The sequence below is a fragment of the Aedes aegypti genome, chromosome 1, assembly GCF_002204515.2.
Source record: "Aedes aegypti strain LVP_AGWG chromosome 1, AaegL5.0 Primary Assembly, whole genome shotgun sequence".
In the NCBI taxonomy this organism is placed as follows: Eukaryota; Metazoa; Arthropoda; class Insecta; order Diptera; family Culicidae; genus Aedes; species Aedes aegypti.
Window position 1 is genome coordinate 76386203 of NC_035107.1, and position 14766 is coordinate 76400968.

At 39.5% G+C, this 14766-nt stretch overlaps 1 protein-coding gene across 1 annotated transcript; it reads right to left on the reverse strand.

The window, feature by feature from the left end:
• Nucleotides 1–6470: 6470 nt before the first annotated feature.
• Nucleotides 6471–7561, reverse strand: LOC110675386 (protein GPR107-like). Its single transcript, XM_021840230.1, has 2 exons — nucleotides 7374–7561; nucleotides 6471–7301 (listed from the first exon to the last, which is right to left on the reverse strand). Exons 1-2 carry the CDS (start codon nucleotides 7496–7498, stop codon nucleotides 7160–7162), a joined length of 267 nt encoding a protein of 88 aa, XP_021695922.1. The 5' UTR covers nucleotides 7499–7561; the 3' UTR covers nucleotides 6471–7159.
• Between the last annotated feature and the right edge of the window lie 7205 nt (nucleotides 7562–14766).

Sequence of the window (14766 nt, forward strand, 5' to 3'; positions counted from 1 at the left end):
ACCTGGTGATTTACCCACCTTTGTATAGTATCCGTGGTTTCGACCATCGAGCAAAACCCTATTATAGGTGAGTGACTGTCTTCGAATATGAGAGATATGCGAGTTGGTGATCTAGGTCGAAATTAAGGTAGATCAGTTCTGATCTGTGCGTAAGCCTAACTAGACGTGTCTCCGTTAATTCAATATCCGAAGTGGAGTTTTACAAGTGTCGGCGAGAAAAAGGATTTAAATTGATTCGCGGCGCGTGTGGATTAGTTAAATCAAGTGAGAACGGTAATTTTGGATCAAATATCTGAAATTGTAATCCAAAAGAGTAATTCCACTGCCATTTTGCGTGGTGAAATATTTTCTTTTGTAAAGAGTGTGATAGTCATTTTGAAGAGCCAATTGATTTCAATTGTGACAAAAGGCTATACACACATTGTTTGATACACGGTCGCTGACCTTTGTGAATAAGTGGCTAATTGGGTCCTAAAATGTTTAATGAATTCTTGTTTTTATTTAATATTACGAAAGAGCATGTTATTGCAACTACTTTAGCAAGTTTTCCAGCTTAAATAACGGCTATAAAATTTTTAAACTTCAATTTTAAAAATGGTTTCGAATATGAACCTTGACACTTGTGATCTTGTTTGACATTCACTTTTTCGACATAAATGCCACAGGGCATATAGTTTGAACACTGGGGTTGTTCCTATCTGACATTTCGGAAAGGACACGGAAAACAAAATATACCCAACATTTGAGTTTAAACCAAAAGGTGTGACAAAATCATAAAAAAAGTGTTTTGTACTTAAACCAATGAAAATCAATTAAAAATTGAGTAAACATGTGTTTTTGCTCTAAACTTAAGCGTTTGGTACTAAAATTGAGACAGGGCTTTAGGACCCTATTGTTGAAAGAAGAGAGGTTAACTCTCGCAGATGCTGAGAGGATTATAACCAATTATGAGCTTGCGAATACTCGTGCGGCAGCAATAAACGTGGATGAACATCAGATCGCATCGGTAAAACAAAGGCTAGGACGCAGAGCGACTTATGAAAGGAATAGGTACAACAACTACAACCAAAGGAGTCGCAGCCGCAGTGAGCCTATGCATGCCATAAAACGTTTGACTTTTACTGTGCGCTCTGTTTTCAAGTCGCCCGTGAGAGAGAGCGAGACAGCACCAACACACGGCGCACAGTAAAAGTCAAAAGAACAAAGGATTTTATGGCACGTACAGAGGCTCGTAGAAGCAACAGTTATCAGAGAAGGGTGACTTTCGAGGATGATAACAGAAACAAAGGAAATAACAAGTATGCTGAATTCTACTGTAACAACTGCGGTTTAAAAGGACATATTAAGCGTCAGTGCCGCAAGAGAGGGAATGCGATTTTAAAACCAAACAAGATTCAAAGCGTTGTTGTGCCACCTAGCAACACTGCTTCAAATTTGAGTAAAGCCTTGCGACGTTTGAGCATGGAATTGAGTGACGAATCTGGTGATGATTCATCAGGTGAATATATGTGTATGAATGTGACGTCCATTAAAAGAGTAAGTGAACCTTGTCTGATTGATGTTACTGTTGAGGGTAGACCGTTACAAATGGAGATTGATTGTGGATCTGCGGTTTCTGTTATGGGAATTGATCTTTTTTTAAATGTACTAAATGTACCACTTCGCAAGAGTAATAGAAGACTGGTCGTTGTAGATGGAGGAAAATTGAAAGTTTTTGGAGAAACTGAAGTAAGCGTTCGTATTAGAAACATAGAAAGAAAAGTTGCCTTGGTGGTTATTGATAACAATGATACCAAAAGCCATCACTTCATTCCCTTGTTGGGTAGAGAATGGCTGGATGTATTTTTTCCAGAATGGCGGCATACTTTTCTAGGTATTACAAACGTTAATAATATATCTACCCATGACCAAAATCTTCATTTGAGCGATATCAAAAGTAAATTTGCTTCTGTATTTGAAAAAGATTTTTCATTACCAATTGTTGGATATGAAGCAGATTTAGTACTGAAAAATGATCAACCAATTTTCAAACGAGCCTATGAGGTTCCTTACAGGCTAAGGGAAAAAGTATGTGATTACTTAGACAAACTAGAGCGTGAGAATGTGATTACTCCTGTCCAAACTAGTGAGTGGGCGTCTCCTGTGATAGTGCTGATTAAGAAAAACAGCCAAATCAGGCTTGTGGTTGACTGCAAAGTTTCTGTGAACAAACTAATAATACCGAACACGTATCCCTTGCCAGTAGCACAAGACTTAGTTGCGCAGTTGTCAGGGTGCAAAGTGTTTTGTGCACTAGACCTTGAAGGCGCTTATACTCAGCTTTCCTTGTCAGAAAAATCTAGACGTTTTATGGTCATAAACACGATAAAAGGGCTTTATACATACAATCGTCTACCACAGGGTGCATCTTCTAGTGCTGCCATATTCCAGCAGATTATGGAACGAATTCTAGTTGGAATAGAACATATATCAGTGTACCAGGATGATGTACTGATAGCAGGGAAAGGTTTTGAAGACTGTAAAAAAAAATTGTACACCGTGTTAGAGAGATTACAAGCAGCAAATGTGAAGGTAAACTGGGAGAAGTGTAAATTTTTTGTGACTAGTCTTCCCTTCTTAGGGCATATAGTCACTGACAAAGGGTTGTTGCCAAGCCTAGATAAGCTAGAGAGGATTAAAGAAGCTAAAGTACCCTCTAATACTTCGGAGTTAAAAGCGTATTTAGGACTAGTTAATTACTACGGGAAGTTTGTGCCACATTTGTCTTCTAAGCTTAGTTCCTTATACAATTTATTAAGGAAAAATGTTAGGTTTACATGGACAAGTGACTGTCAAGAAGCATTTGAGAAGAGCAAGAGACAATTATTGAACGCAGATATTTTAGAGTATTTTGATCCCATTAGTGGTGATTTCCGATGCTTGTAATTACGGTTTGGGAGGAGTGTTGGCACATTTGATCGACGGAGTTGAAAAACCAATCTGTTTCACGTCGTTTTCATTAAACGAAGCGCAAAAGAAATACCCAATACTTCATTTGGAGGCGTTAGCTCTTGTCTGTACCGTTAAAAAATTTCACAAATTCGTTTACGGACAAATGTTTACAGTGTATACTGACCATAAACCGCTAGTGAAAATTTTTGGAAAGACAGGGGCCCATTCTATTTACGTTACGAGACTTCAGAGGTACATTTTAGAGTTGTCGATCTACGAATTTGACATCGTATATCGCCCATCAAGAAAAATGGGCAACGCTGATTTCTGTTCGCGTTTTCCATTACAACAGAGTGTACCCACAGAGTGCGACGTAGAGTACGTCAAGAGTCTAAATCTAACCAACGAACTACCTTTAAATTTTTCTAAAATTGCAAACGAAACAATAAATGATCCTGTAACGGTGAAGTTAATGTCCTATCTACAGCATGGCTGGCCAGAAAAAAATGATAAATCTTTGTCAAATATCCAGGCAAATCAACATGATCTTGAAATCGTTGATGGGTGCCTAATGTTCCAAGATAGAGTAGTCATACCAGTGAAGTTTCGAAATAAATTGCTCAAAATGTTACACGTGAACCATTCTGGGATAGTTAAAATGAAACAACTGGCAAGGAGAACGGTTTATTGGCCTGGGCTGAATAAAGAGATTGAGGATTTTGTTAGACAATGTGACACGTGTACTAAAATGTCAGCTGTTCCAAAACCCAGCACGACGACAAATTGGATACCCACAACGAAACCACGCAGATTTCTTCCATTTTGAGCATAAAGTTTTCCTACTCATAGTGGATAGCCATTCTAAATGGTTAGAAATCGAGTGGATGAGGAACGGCACAGATGCTCCAAAAGTGATCCGTAAATTTGCCAAATTATTTTCAAGCTTTGGACTACCGGACGTAATAGTAACCGATGGTGGTCCTCCTTTCAATTCATCACTATTCGTGTCCTTTCTTGAACGGCAAGGGGTCTTAGTCATGAAGAGTCCACCCTACAACCCCTCCAGCAATGGCCAAGCAGAGAGGATGGTCAGACTGGTAAAAGAAGTTTTCAAAAAATATTTGCTTGAACCAGAGGTTCGCAATTGGGACGTGGAGGACCAGATCAATTACTTTTTAATAAACTATCGTAATACATGTGTGACGACAGATGGTTCTTTACCATCAGAGAAAATATTTAACTATAAACCAAAGATGTTAATTGACTTAATTAACCCAAAAAGTCATTATTCGAGACAATTGGTCAAAAGCCCTGCTAATTATAAACGTGAGCAAAATACAGTAACATCATCAAACCAAACAGAAGTCAAAAAAGACCAGTTTGATAGACTGATGCCTGGTGACAAGGTGTGGTTGAAAAACAACCACATGAATCACGTGGAGAGATGGATTGCGGCAACATTCGTGAGACGTCTTTCTCTCAATGTCTTCCAGGTGGCAGACTAAACCTCTCATCTTGAACGTAATGGTCCCGATTGTCTCAAGCAAAAGAAGTCGGGTGGTGATGTTGGATGAGGATAAAGCTCATTGTGATATTCCGAGGCCATCAACATCAACAGCAGCAGTAAGTTTGGATACACGACCAAACCTTATGACCGAAACCAAGCAACCAACACTCCGTAGATCTTCGAGGAAAAAGAAACAAAAAATACATGAAGATTATATTTATAGTTGAACTCATATTCTGTCGAATTCGTACTAAGATTATGATATTTTAACTAGATATTTGAAATTGTTTTCTCTCGAATTAATTGAACTCGTTGTTGTGTAAAGTGTTATATTTTGGAATGATCAAATGAATTAGTATTTATTTTATTAGACTTTTGAACTATCGATAATATGTGTTCTGTGTAGATTTTAAAATTGAATTAGCATTTGGACTTAGGATTGTTATTGCAATATCTTTAGGGGTAAGAACTATAGTATCCGTGGTTTCGACCATCGAGCAAAACCCTATTATAGGTGAGTGACTGTCTTCGAATATGAGAGATATGCGAGTTGGTGATCTAGGTCGAAACAAAGGTAGATAAGTTCTGATCTGTGCGTAAGCCTAACTAGACGTGTCTCCGTTAATTCAATATCCGAAGTGGAATTTTACACTTTGGTAGGTTCCTTCATCTATGCAGCGTTGCACGCGGTTCTGAACATGTCCGGATCCGCATTGACTGCTGCTTTTAGGGCAACATTCTGGATACCAGTAGGTCCTGATGCCTTGTTTGACGAGAATGATTTCACGACTTCTGCCAGCTATTCGTTCGTCACCCTCGCCATTTTTTCTCCTTCATCTGCCGCTTACGTCGCTGGGGGCCATGGGTGATGCGGGAAGAGCACATGGATTATAGATTGCAGCAGCTCGGGCGACTTGTCTTGAGGCACTATGACACCTTTGGTATTAGCCATTACCACTATGTAGGCATCACCCCACGGACTCGAGTTGGCACTCTGGCATAGACTATCAAAGCATGCCCGTTTTGGACTCTTTTTGAAAGCTAACTTTGCCTCTTTGAATGCTGCACCGCGTTTTTTTTTACTGGGCAACACCCCAACTCTTAGAGGACGGGGGTCCGTTAAGCATCTGCTGCCTCGATAGATCTTACCTCGTAACGCACTACGTAAAGGTGGTCTACCTGCGTTACGAGTAGGGTTAATACTTCTGCTATGTGTTAAATGCTATATGCATTGGCATCTCCTCGAAGAAATGCCGTAAGGTGGTTCTAGGGAGAAGAGGGTCTAAGGCCAAGGATAATGTCTGTGCAGTCTGTACACAATTCAACAAGAATTCCTCAAGTACAGTGCATGAGCTGGTTTTAGTAGTTCGTCGTTGGAGCGGCATCGACACACTGCCTGAGTTACCTCCTCAGGCGTTTGTTTGCAGATTTCCCATTGTGAAGAAAATAAAACAGGGACTCACCTCATTCGAATCGAGTTTTATCACCTTGCTAACACGAGACTGAGATTTCTCACCACACCCTACTGGAAGAATTAGCAAATGATTTTCTAAAGAGACAATTTTGCTCCTGTATGCCAAGCAAATGTGGATTTTCACTATTGTTAAAAACCAATATACTTACATCCTTCGTTGGGACTTATCTCAAACATTACCAAAGTTCATATTATCATTGCTTGGCATCATTCCGCACTAACGAAGTACAATTTCGAGCGCACATCCTGACAACCAACGAATCGTTCCGTACGACATGCAAAACTTTTCTCATTTTCACACCACCCTGCTTGGTCAGCGAACTTCTCTCACGCTTTACACATGGCACAGCCTCACTGCATGAACATCCTGCTTGCGACCACGACGATTCTCATTTCCTGCGCGGAACATCCGGCAATCCAGAAACGAAACAGCTATAATGACCGTTCGTCAAGCTAGTCTTACTTGCCGGGGAGAGTAATGTTCGTATCATTTTTGCGTCGTTACGAGTACAAAAAAGCGGGAATTCTTCAAACTAGTTTGTTAGGCAGAGAAACATATCGATTATTTAGTGAAATTTTCGTTACAGTTTTGATTTTAATTATTCAATTTATACACATAAGCAATATTATTTGCTATCATTCACTCACGTGGTCCAAAAATACCCTTTTTGACACGGAGAGCTTGCAATCTATCTAAGAGGGGAGTGTGTGAATGTCTATTTCTGTAATTCAATTAACCGTATGTATAATGTTGCGTACTATATCGTTGCAAATGTAGATGCCAAAATTCTATAAACACTACTACTTGCATCATCAGAATGAATAGGAAATGTATCAAAAATTATCTCTTATTCTCTTTTGCTTGGTTTTTGGTCACATCCTAAAACTACTGGGTAGGTATAATTTATGAACTCTTGTCGACATGACAAAAGAAATAAAAAATCAATCTTCACACCGCACAGGGCTTCAATGTATTGTATAAAAACGCAAGATCACAGAAGAAGCCCCATTGGAAACAAAACCATACTTGAGTGAGCAAACAAAGTTCAACCAATAAAAATCAACGTTTGCATCGTGTAATTGCGGTGAGCAGATTGGTTCTGCAACTATTTACTGTTTCACTTCGCCCACGGGCAGTTTGGTAAGTTGATATTGATAGTTTTTTCAGTAATTAATAGATAGGTACGACATACACTAATAAATAATTACAAAGGAGTCGTCGCTAGGTAGGTAGCTTTTGCGAAAACTTAGTCATACTCGTGGGACGATTCCCGTTTACTGATCAAATTTTCCCGTTCCTCTTCGTTCGATTCGTGGACCATGGTGCCCGGGGGCTGCGAGCGGTTGGTCACCTTGCTGATGCCCTCGGTGAGGCCCGTCTGGGTGAGACTGCGGGAAGAAGCCAAGTTGGATAGTTTTATGTTTTTTTTTTATCCTGTGTGCCGAAGAAGGAATACTCACATTTCCACTTCATCGTCGTCGTCATCGTCGACGTCGTGCATGGAGAAGTATGGATTCTGCGATACTGGGCGGAATTTGTACCCGGTTAGAACGAAAAACACGTACGTGGCCATTTCTTTGAACATCTCGTCCAACCAGGCGTACTGGAACGCAACGGTGATCTGAAAATTTGCAAGATAATTAATGAAAGTTGTCGAAACCTGGGTGTTCTGGTCCACCCTGTTTGGTAGTATGTCATTTGACATAATGTGGTTGAGCATACAGTCATTTAGCATAATAGCCATTTGGCATAATGTGAAAAGGAATCTACTGCAGCAGTGGTACTGTAATTTCCACTAAAGTACAGGTGCGTCATGTAACGGACATCATGGCCCTGTATTTTAGGATACATTTTCTTAACCAAAAGTGCTTTAGGTGTTTTTGTGTTTGCAAATTGTGGTTATTAGCCTGACAATAAAATGTATGCTCGTGAATTTTTTAGTTTCATTGAAAATCCTTCAATTATCATTGAAAACCATCAAGGTTATATCAACAACTTTAAAACTCTCCTCGGGTTAATATACAGAATACTTTCAGAATACATTGCACTTTGCGAAAAAGGACCACGTGATTATTGACCTGAATTCGAATTCAGGTTAACTTCTGCGATACATCATCAAAATGCAATGTCAAAATTCATACTTATATTTTCAAATTTATTTTTGTACACTATAAAAATGATAATATTTATCATAAATAGGTAACACGAGCACATAAAACCAATATTTTTCGAATTATGAATTGAGTGGCTTAAGTGTCCGGTACTGGGGGATCTCCCCCTACATTTTCACGACGCCTCTAAGCATAGAATATTCAAATGCGCCGTAAAACACGAATGCAAAAATACAGTTCTGCGTCAGGTGGAAGTTCGCTTCCCCATGGTTCATTTATACTAATTTGATACATTTATTAGTAGCTGATGAGTCCATCTACCTTTAGTGGAGTTATCCCATTCCTGCTGCCAACCTCTAAGCATTGTTGCGGACTCCTCTAGTACCTATTTGATTGAAGCATTGAACATCTTCCTTGATGATGACCTTGATGGGTCCTCCATACCTTAGTATGGATAGCTCCACGCCTGCCAGGAGCTTCCGTTTGCTGGCAATTACAGCAGAGCTGTTAAACATCATCCTCGATAGCGCCGCCATTGCCGTAGATGCCCTTCTACAGGCACATTCAACGTGACTAGCGAAGCTGAGCTTGTCATCGATCATTACCCCAAGATGCCTCTATGATACAATCACCTACCGAGATAAGCGCCCGTTGCTCGGACTTGCGGTTGTTGACCACCACCACCTCAGTCTTGTGACGGGCCAGTCCTAGTTTCCTAGACTTCATCCATTCCCCAACTATGGAAATAGAGTGCGCTGCTGTCAACTCTACTTCCTTCATCGATTCACCATAGACCACTAGGGTGATATCGTCGGCGAAGCAAACAATCTTAACACCCGTCAGAAAGGGCAGCCTCAGTACGTCATCGTACATCGCATTCCATAACAGCGGGCCCAGGATTGAACCTTGAGGTACTCCCGCGCTTTTCTGCCCCTACTTTGTGTCATACAGTAGAATCCTACCATCAAAATAGCTTACTACAAGCTTACACAACTATCTCCGATACCTTGAGGCGATGAAGTACGTGGGCTTTCGCTGCTGTACGCATTGATTACATCCAGTGACAACCGCGCAGTAACAATGACACTCCTTTTATGCTATAGAAGAGTGCATGGTGACGTCACGAAAAATTCTCCTTCTCTGTCCCTCTTTAATCACGCTCAATTGACTGTCCTGCTCTTTGACACTCACTGCTGGAATTGTTTAGATTTTTTTATATGGAGTTGACATTCACTGCTGGAATTGTGGACATTTTTTTATATGGAGTTTCAAGGTTAGGTCAGGCGTGCAACGATCTATATTGCAACCTCAGTCGTCTAAACGACCAACTGAATAGCGTCCAGAGTAGATTAACCTTTCCTGAATCCAAACTGGTTGTTGGACAAACCGTCCGCACCTTCCATATACGGTACTAGCCTGTTGAGGATCAACCCAGACAACCAGAATGTACACATAACGAAATCACCTTTTGCGTTATGCGATGTTTATATGCGCAAAGTTTCACGTATAAGATGCTGCAAAAAGGCCTTATACGTACAAAAGTGGAGGCGATATACGTGCATATTTTATATGATGAAAAATAACATACAATTCGATTGTGTAAATTTTATTGCGAACTAGTATGTACTCTTATGCGACTTAATTTATGATAACAAAGGTGATTTGGCAGCTGCTACGGATTGATCCGACTCACTTTGTACGAGTATACGGGACGAAACGAAATGTACGTATGAACTCATAAAATAGCGTTTTATGCGAGGAAACTCATCGGTCGAACGATATCATCCACCATGTTGTACGGGTGTGATGAAATTTGTGTAACTAAACGACTTTATTCGATAACTGTTATGCGACTTCTGGTTTTCTGGGAACCTCTTACCCGTCGTATCTAGTAAACAGATAGGTTTATACGCCGACAGGTCACCTGGTGATTTACCCACCTTTGTATAGTATCCGTGGTTTCGACCATCGAGCAAAACCCTATTATAGGTGAGTGACTGTCTTCGAATATGAGAGATATGCGAGTTGGTGATCTAGGTCGAAATTAAGGTAGATCAGTTCTGATCTGTGCGTAAGCCTAACTAGACGTGTCTCCGTTAATTCAATATCCGAAGTGGAGTTTTACAAGTGTCGGCGAGAAAAAGGATTTAAATTGATTCGCGGCGCGTGTGGATTAGTTAAATCAAGTGAGAACGGTAATTTTGGATCAAATATCTGAAATTGTAATCCAAAAGAGTAATTCCACTGCCATTTTGCGTGGTGAAATATTTTCTTTTGTAAAGAGTGTGATAGTCATTTTGAAGAGCCAATTGATTTCAATTGTGACAAAAGGCTATACACACATTGTTTGATACACGGTCGCTGACCTTTGTGAATAAGTGGCTAATTGGGTCCTAAAATGTTTAATGAATTCTTGTTTTTATTTAATATTACGAAAGAGCATGTTATTGCAACTACTTTAGCAAGTTTTCCAGCTTAAATAACGGCTATAAAATTTTTAAACTTCAATTTTAAAAATGGTTTCGAATATGAACCTTGACACTTGTGATCTTGTTTGACATTCACTTTTTCGACATAAATGCCACAGGGCATATAGTTTGAACACTGGGGTTGTTCCTATCTGACATTTCGGAAAGGACACGGAAAACAAAATATACCCAACATTTGAGTTTAAACCAAAAGGTGTGACAAAATCATAAAAAAAGTGTTTTGTACTTAAACCAATGAAAATCAATTAAAAATTGAGTAAACATGTGTTTTTGCTCTAAACTTAAGCGTTTGGTACTAAAATTGAGACAGGGCTTTAGGACCCTATTGTTGAAAGAAGAGAGGTTAACTCTCGCAGATGCTGAGAGGATTATAACCAATTATGAGCTTGCGAATACTCGTGCGGCAGCAATAAACGTGGATGAACATCAGATCGCATCGGTAAAACAAAGGCTAGGACGCAGAGCGACTTATGAAAGGAATAGGTACAACAACTACAACCAAAGGAGTCGCAGCCGCAGTGAGCCTATGCATGCCATAAAACGTTTGACTTTTACTGTGCGCTCTGTTTTCAAGTCGCCCGTGAGAGAGAGCGAGACAGCACCAACACACGGCGCACAGTAAAAGTCAAAAGAACAAAGGATTTTATGGCACGTACAGAGGCTCGTAGAAGCAACAGTTATCAGAGAAGGGTGACTTTCGAGGATGATAACAGAAACAAAGGAAATAACAAGTATGCTGAATTCTACTGTAACAACTGCGGTTTAAAAGGACATATTAAGCGTCAGTGCCGCAAGAGAGGGAATGCGATTTTAAAACCAAACAAGATTCAAAGCGTTGTTGTGCCACCTAGCAACACTGCTTCAAATTTGAGTAAAGCCTTGCGACGTTTGAGCATGGAATTGAGTGACGAATCTGGTGATGATTCATCAGGTGAATATATGTGTATGAATGTGACGTCCATTAAAAGAGTAAGTGAACCTTGTCTGATTGATGTTACTGTTGAGGGTAGACCGTTACAAATGGAGATTGATTGTGGATCTGCGGTTTCTGTTATGGGAATTGATCTTTTTTTAAATGTACTAAATGTACCACTTCGCAAGAGTAATAGAAGACTGGTCGTTGTAGATGGAGGAAAATTGAAAGTTTTTGGAGAAACTGAAGTAAGCGTTCGTATTAGAAACATAGAAAGAAAAGTTGCCTTGGTGGTTATTGATAACAATGATACCAAAAGCCATCACTTCATTCCCTTGTTGGGTAGAGAATGGCTGGATGTATTTTTTCCAGAATGGCGGCATACTTTTCTAGGTATTACAAACGTTAATAATATATCTACCCATGACCAAAATCTTCATTTGAGCGATATCAAAAGTAAATTTGCTTCTGTATTTGAAAAAGATTTTTCATTACCAATTGTTGGATATGAAGCAGATTTAGTACTGAAAAATGATCAACCAATTTTCAAACGAGCCTATGAGGTTCCTTACAGGCTAAGGGAAAAAGTATGTGATTACTTAGACAAACTAGAGCGTGAGAATGTGATTACTCCTGTCCAAACTAGTGAGTGGGCGTCTCCTGTGATAGTGCTGATTAAGAAAAACAGCCAAATCAGGCTTGTGGTTGACTGCAAAGTTTCTGTGAACAAACTAATAATACCGAACACGTATCCCTTGCCAGTAGCACAAGACTTAGTTGCGCAGTTGTCAGGGTGCAAAGTGTTTTGTGCACTAGACCTTGAAGGCGCTTATACTCAGCTTTCCTTGTCAGAAAAATCTAGACGTTTTATGGTCATAAACACGATAAAAGGGCTTTATACATACAATCGTCTACCACAGGGTGCATCTTCTAGTGCTGCCATATTCCAGCAGATTATGGAACGAATTCTAGTTGGAATAGAACATATATCAGTGTACCAGGATGATGTACTGATAGCAGGGAAAGGTTTTGAAGACTGTAAAAAAAAATTGTACACCGTGTTAGAGAGATTACAAGCAGCAAATGTGAAGGTAAACTGGGAGAAGTGTAAATTTTTTGTGACTAGTCTTCCCTTCTTAGGGCATATAGTCACTGACAAAGGGTTGTTGCCAAGCCTAGATAAGCTAGAGAGGATTAAAGAAGCTAAAGTACCCTCTAATACTTCGGAGTTAAAAGCGTATTTAGGACTAGTTAATTACTACGGGAAGTTTGTGCCACATTTGTCTTCTAAGCTTAGTTCCTTATACAATTTATTAAGGAAAAATGTTAGGTTTACATGGACAAGTGACTGTCAAGAAGCATTTGAGAAGAGCAAGAGACAATTATTGAACGCAGATATTTTAGAGTATTTTGATCCCATTAGTGGTGATTTCCGATGCTTGTAATTACGGTTTGGGAGGAGTGTTGGCACATTTGATCGACGGAGTTGAAAAACCAATCTGTTTCACGTCGTTTTCATTAAACGAAGCGCAAAAGAAATACCCAATACTTCATTTGGAGGCGTTAGCTCTTGTCTGTACCGTTAAAAAATTTCACAAATTCGTTTACGGACAAATGTTTACAGTGTATACTGACCATAAACCGCTAGTGAAAATTTTTGGAAAGACAGGGGCCCATTCTATTTACGTTACGAGACTTCAGAGGTACATTTTAGAGTTGTCGATCTACGAATTTGACATCGTATATCGCCCATCAAGAAAAATGGGCAACGCTGATTTCTGTTCGCGTTTTCCATTACAACAGAGTGTACCCACAGAGTGCGACGTAGAGTACGTCAAGAGTCTAAATCTAACCAACGAACTACCTTTAAATTTTTCTAAAATTGCAAACGAAACAATAAATGATCCTGTAACGGTGAAGTTAATGTCCTATCTACAGCATGGCTGGCCAGAAAAAAATGATAAATCTTTGTCAAATATCCAGGCAAATCAACATGATCTTGAAATCGTTGATGGGTGCCTAATGTTCCAAGATAGAGTAGTCATACCAGTGAAGTTTCGAAATAAATTGCTCAAAATGTTACACGTGAACCATTCTGGGATAGTTAAAATGAAACAACTGGCAAGGAGAACGGTTTATTGGCCTGGGCTGAATAAAGAGATTGAGGATTTTGTTAGACAATGTGACACGTGTACTAAAATGTCAGCTGTTCCAAAACCCAGCACGACGACAAATTGGATACCCACAACGAAACCACGCAGATTTCTTCCATTTTGAGCATAAAGTTTTCCTACTCATAGTGGATAGCCATTCTAAATGGTTAGAAATCGAGTGGATGAGGAACGGCACAGATGCTCCAAAAGTGATCCGTAAATTTGCCAAATTATTTTCAAGCTTTGGACTACCGGACGTAATAGTAACCGATGGTGGTCCTCCTTTCAATTCATCACTATTCGTGTCCTTTCTTGAACGGCAAGGGGTCTTAGTCATGAAGAGTCCACCCTACAACCCCTCCAGCAATGGCCAAGCAGAGAGGATGGTCAGACTGGTAAAGAAGTTTTCAAAAAATATTTGCTTGAACCAGAGGTTCGCAATTGGGACGTGGAGGACCAGATCAATTACTTTTTAATAAACTATCGTAATACATGTGTGACGACAGATGGTTCTTTACCATCAGAGAAAATATTTAACTATAAACCAAAGATGTTAATTGACTTAATTAACCCAAAAAGTCATTATTCGAGACAATTGGTCAAAAGCCCTGCTAATTATAAACGTGAGCAAAATACAGTAACATCATCAAACCAAACAGAAGTCAAAAAAGACCAGTTTGATAGACTGATGCCTGGTGACAAGGTGTGGTTGAAAAACAACCACATGAATCACGTGGAGAGATGGATTGCGGCAACATTCGTGAGACGTCTTTCTCTCAATGTCTTCCAGGTGGCAGACTAAACCTCTCATCTTGAACGTAATGGTCCCGATTGTCTCAAGCAAAAGAAGTCGGGTGGTGATGTTGGATGAGGATAAAGCTCATTGTGATATTCCGAGGCCATCAACATCAACAGCAGCAGTAAGTTTGGATACACGACCAAACCTTATGACCGAAACCAAGCAACCAACACTCCGTAGATCTTCGAGGAAAAAGAAACAAAAAATACATGAAGATTATATTTATAGTTGAACTCATGTTCTGTCGAATTCGTACTAAGATTATGATATTTTAACTAGATATTTGAAATTGTTTTCTCTCGAATTAATTGAACTCGTTGTTGTGTAAAGTGTTATATTTTGGAATGATCAAATGAATTAGTATTTATTTTATTAGACTTTTGAACTA

Coding starts and splice junctions, on each gene's coding strand:
- LOC110675386 (XM_021840230.1), bottom strand. CDS start 7,498: ATGTTCAAAGAAATGGCCACGTACGTGTTTTTCGTTCTAACCGGGTAC. Junction 7,302..7,373: donor GACGACGATGAAGTGGAAAT/GTGAGTATTCCT, acceptor TTCTTCCCGCAG/TCTCACCCAGACGGGCCTCA.